The sequence below is a fragment of the Tupaia chinensis genome, unplaced genomic scaffold, assembly GCF_000334495.1.
Source record: "Tupaia chinensis unplaced genomic scaffold, TupChi_1.0 Scaffold144741_1, whole genome shotgun sequence".
Classification (NCBI taxonomy): Eukaryota; Metazoa; Chordata; class Mammalia; order Scandentia; family Tupaiidae; genus Tupaia; species Tupaia belangeri.
In genome coordinates, this window is record NW_006204601.1 from 293,546 (window position 1) to 297,700 (window position 4,155).

The window sequence follows — 4,155 nt, forward strand, 5'->3', positions numbered from 1 at the left end:
GCCGCTATGGGCCCGCCCGGCCCCGGGCGCCGCGCCGCGCGAGCACCGGCCCAGAGCCAGGTGGGTGGGACTAGGCCGGGGTTGAGGGCCAGCTTAGGGGCGGAGGCGGGAGTAGGCCAGGGGTCCCGGGGAGCGAGAGCCGGGGCTGGGCCCTGAGCCGCGGGCCCTGGAGCGGGCAAGGCCTGCCTCCCCGGCGCCCTCGCCGGCGGACCGAGCGGGCAGTGTTGCCGAGGTGGAAAAGAGATCCTGTCTCCCCTTCACTGTTTCCCGCCACCTCGGCTGGGCCCGCGGCCTGTATTTGGGGGAGGGAGGGGAGGAAGATCGTTCTTCGCATCCAGACTCGCGATGGCCTGTCCGGAAGGGTCGGGCCCTGCCGCCTGCAGTCCCAAGGATGCGGACAGACCCTACCGGGCAGATTCGTTGACACGTCTCCCTCGAAGCCTGGCCCCGCGTCTCCAAGCCTGGTGATCCGGCGCTCGCACGTGCCCGCCCCAGGGCTGGGTGTTTTGATCTTTGGGCCCCCAGGGCTAAACCGTGAGCTTGCTCTTAGTCTCTGTGCCCTGGAAGGGGAATGGCTTTGGGCCATTATTGGCCTTAACCGGTGATGGCTGTCCCTGGCTATCCCAGCCGCCTTGCCAAACACCCTCAGAGTGACCTTGGGCAGGTCGTCTCACCTCTCTGAGCCTCGGTTTCCCTATTGGCACAATGCTGCTGACAATGACTGCTTTGAAAGGTAATTGGGAGGGTCACTGAGATGACTTGCCCAGGAGTGAGTGATGGGGGAGAGGGTCAGGTTAAAGTCCCAAAGTGCCTCTGTCTGGCTGCTCGGCCTGCTGCCTCGTGTTTGGTGAGACCCGGTGCTTCATTTGAATTTTGGTTTTCAGGACTGAAGCTACAAGATGGCTACCCAGGACCCTGGGGGCATTAGCCCCCTCCAACAAATGGTGGCCTCAGGCGCAGGAGCTGTGGTCACCTCCATCTTCAGTAAGAGCTGGGGATTGGGGCACACCAGAGTTTGGAGGTGACTTGGTCCTGGGGGAGGGGGCTGGGGCAGGGTGGTCCCTGAAAGGAGTCTTCAGACTTGTGTCCTCCCCCAGTGACACCCCTGGATGTGGTGAAGGTCCGCTTGCAGTCTCAGCGCCCCTCTGTGGCCAGCGGTGAGTGCCTGACCCTAGAGCCAATAGGGGTGATGTCTGGGCAAAACAAGGCTCTTCCAAAGATGGGGTTCCTGGGGCCACTGGGCCGATTGAAGGCCTGCCTTGTATTTCAGAGCTGATGCCTCCCTCCAGACTCTGGAGCCTCTCCTATGCCAAATGTGAGTGCCCCAAGTCCCTGGGACCCTGGGAGGGTACCGGAGAGGAGGCCCAGGGCACCAGGGGTTCCCACAGCCATGGACTAGCATGTGGAGCGCCTGTCAGCCACCCTTCTGTCCCGTGCAAGAACATGTACCCAGGGACCCCGGCCCCTGCATGTCCTCCTGGGGTGGGGGCTCCTGCCTCCCTGCCTGGTTCCAGGGCCTTGTCATCCTAACGCCCCTGCGCTTCCCCAGTGCCTTCCTCTCTTCCATCCACAGGGAAGTGCCTCCTGTACTGCAATGGTGTCCTGGAGCCCCTGTACCTGTGCCCAAATGGTGCCCGCTGTGCCACCTGGGTTCAGGACCCTACGCGCTTCACTGGCACCATGGTGAGGAGCAGCTGGGCCCTCAGCTGGGTGCATGGGCCTTCCCAGGGTATTTGGTGTGGTTGGGCAGCGGGTCCAGCAAAGAACTGATAGGCGAAGACGTGGAGAGGTCACAGTTCGGTTTGGGAAGGGCTTCCCAAAGGAGTTAGTGCCTCCTCAGGGTTTTGAAGGCTGAAGAGAAGTCCACCTGGAGCTGGCTGGGGTACTGCAGGTGTGGAGGCCTGGATCCCCGAGGGGCTAACTGCCTCTCAGCAGGAGCCAGGGCTGTGGGCAGAGGCCGAGGGATCGGGCAAAGGCCTGGCCGGGCCAGCCGCACCCCAGACCTCGCTCACATCCATCATGTTTTCCATGGCTGGTGTCCGCTTGGCCAGGATGCCTTTGTGAAGATTGTGAGGCACGAGGGCACCAGGACCCTGTGGAGCGGCCTCCCAGCCACCCTGTGAGTAGTCCAGTCCCATGTGTTACTGCCCCCGCCACCTGCCACCTGCCGATCCATCCCTTACTTCCTGTTGGCCGGCCTAATGGGAGGGGGGGCCTGCAAGGTTTGGGACCTCTGACTTGCCTGCTCCCCAGGGTGATGACTGTGCCAGCTACTGCCGTCTACTTCACCGCCTACGACCAACTCAAGGCTTTCCTGTGTGGCCGAAACCTGACCTCTGACCTCTACGCACCCATGGTGGCTGGAGCGCTGGCCCGCCGTGAGCACCACCCTGGCCCCTTGATCTCCCTCTGTCCCCGCGTGTGCCTGTGCCCAGCCAGTCTCCACTCCCAGCCTCTGCTAGCCCCAGGGTGGGAGGGATCTTCTAGGCCCTCGGACCCTGGAGCAGCAGCTGGGTGCTGCCATGGGCGACCTTGACCTGCCCTCTCCCCGCCATCACAGTGGGCACCGTGACTGTGATCAGCCCCTTGGAGCTCGTACGGACAAAGCTGCAGGCTCAGCACGTGTCCTACCGCGAGTTGGGCACCCGGGTGCGGGCAGCCGTGGCCCAGGGCGGCTGGCGTTCACTGTGGCTGGGCTGGGGCCCCACAGCTCTTCGGGATGTGCCCTTCTCAGGTAGGCACTTTGGGGTCAGGAGGTCTGAGGCAAGTCCGGACTTTCTGATTAGTGACCATGAAGTTACTTACCTTCTCTGAGCCTTGGGTTGTGTCTGAAATGGGCCCAGCAGGCAGGGCCCAATTTTCAGGTTTTCATGAGATACTCCTGTAGGGGGCCTGTTAGAGAGTCTGGCGCGGTGTGGACTGGGAGGGAGTGGGTGTCAGTGGAAGACGGGAGGCTGAGGGGTGCAGCTGACTGCCTCTCCATCTAATGAGTGTACCCCTCTTCCAGCCCTGTATTGGTTCAACTATGAGCTGGTGAAGGGCTGGTTGAATGGGCTCAGGCCAAAGGATCAGACATCTGTGGGCGTCAGCTTTGTGGCTGGAGGCATCTCAGGGACGGTGAGTTGACGAGGCTGGGGCTGAGGCCAGTGGAGGGGTGCTTGGGGGGACCTGAAGGTTGCTGAGACCATCTGGGAGAAGAGCTTCCGCATGGTACTGTGGAATCTTGACCCCCCCCCCCCCCCCCCAGACACCTGCGATGCTGGGGCTGGGGCTGGATCCGGGAATGAGGGCGAGCTCTTTCCACCCCACCAGGTGGCTGCTGTCCTGACACTCCCCTTCGACGTGGTGAAGACTCAACGCCAGGTCGCGCTGGGAGCCGTGGAGGCTGTGAGAGGTGAGGGCCTGGGCTGGTGCAGGTGGGGGAGCCCGGGCCTGCAAGACCTTACTGAACCAGCCTCTAACTGCAGTGAGACCCCCACGCGCTGACTCCACCTGGCTGCTGCTGCGGAGGATCCGGGCTGAGTCGGGCACCAGGGGACTCTTTGCAGGTGAGTGTGTGTGTGTGTGTGTGCGTGCGCGCCTATGTCCTGGGGAGGGGGGCCCTATAGCCCTGAGGCCCTGACCCCTGACCCGGCCTTCCTCCCGCTGCAGGCTTTCTCCCGAGAATCATCAAGGCCGCCCCCTCCTGCGCCATCATGATCAGCGCTTATGAGTTTGGCAAAAGCTTCTTCCAGAGGCTCAACGGGGAACGGCCTCGGGGCCACTGAGAGGGCGAGGAGAAGACCCTGCGCGGTGTCGTGTCCTCCACGGATGGGGAGAGGGCAGGAGGAGACCGAGCCAAGTGCCTTTTCCTCAGCACTGGGAAGGGGTTTGCCCCCTTCCCTCCACTAGGAGTCTAGGGGTGCTGCCCCCCCGGGTGCCCAGGCCTCCTCCAACAGCTTTCTTCCTGCCGCCTCCCTTTCCTGAGGATGGCACTGTCCCACCCCCAGGTTCAAGACCAAATGTGCTTAGCTCCCTGCCCTCCCCGCTCCCCTGTGTTTCCCTGTGTGTTTGCTGTAGCTGAGCCTGTGCCCAGGAGCCAAGAACCTCTGGACCTGGCTTAGTGTCCCCCATTCATTCCTGCTGTCTAAAGATGGTGCACCTCTGTTCAGTGTC

The 4,155-nt window shown here is 62.9% G+C and overlaps 1 protein-coding gene across 5 annotated transcripts in view; it reads left to right on the forward strand.

The window, feature by feature from the left end:
* SLC25A39 (solute carrier family 25 member 39) overlaps nucleotides 1-4,146 on the forward strand; it is a 7,559-nt gene extending 3,413 nt beyond the window's left edge. Inside the window, exons 1-12 of one of the 5 annotated variants that reach the window (XM_006167352.2) lie at nucleotides 1-60; nucleotides 885-984; nucleotides 1,098-1,157; nucleotides 1,271-1,315; nucleotides 1,550-1,683; nucleotides 2,052-2,119; nucleotides 2,254-2,378; nucleotides 2,561-2,734; nucleotides 3,008-3,117; nucleotides 3,313-3,394; nucleotides 3,468-3,548; nucleotides 3,652-4,146. In XM_006167352.2, the coding sequence (XP_006167414.1) occupies nucleotides 900-984; nucleotides 1,098-1,157; nucleotides 1,271-1,315; nucleotides 1,550-1,683; nucleotides 2,052-2,119; nucleotides 2,254-2,378; nucleotides 2,561-2,734; nucleotides 3,008-3,117; nucleotides 3,313-3,394; nucleotides 3,468-3,548; nucleotides 3,652-3,767 (1,080 nt within the window). In that variant the 5' untranslated portion in view covers nucleotides 1-60; nucleotides 885-899 and the 3' untranslated portion in view covers nucleotides 3,768-4,146. Of the gene's footprint in view, nucleotides 61-311; nucleotides 734-884; nucleotides 985-1,097; nucleotides 1,158-1,270; nucleotides 1,316-1,549; nucleotides 1,684-2,051; nucleotides 2,120-2,253; nucleotides 2,379-2,560; nucleotides 2,735-3,007; nucleotides 3,118-3,312; nucleotides 3,395-3,467; nucleotides 3,549-3,651 lie in introns of those variants that run through there. The other 4 variants (XM_027767828.1, XM_006167353.3, XM_006167351.3 and 1 more) reach the window with 4 other exon arrangements.
* Nucleotides 4,147-4,155: the final 9 nt, after the last annotated feature.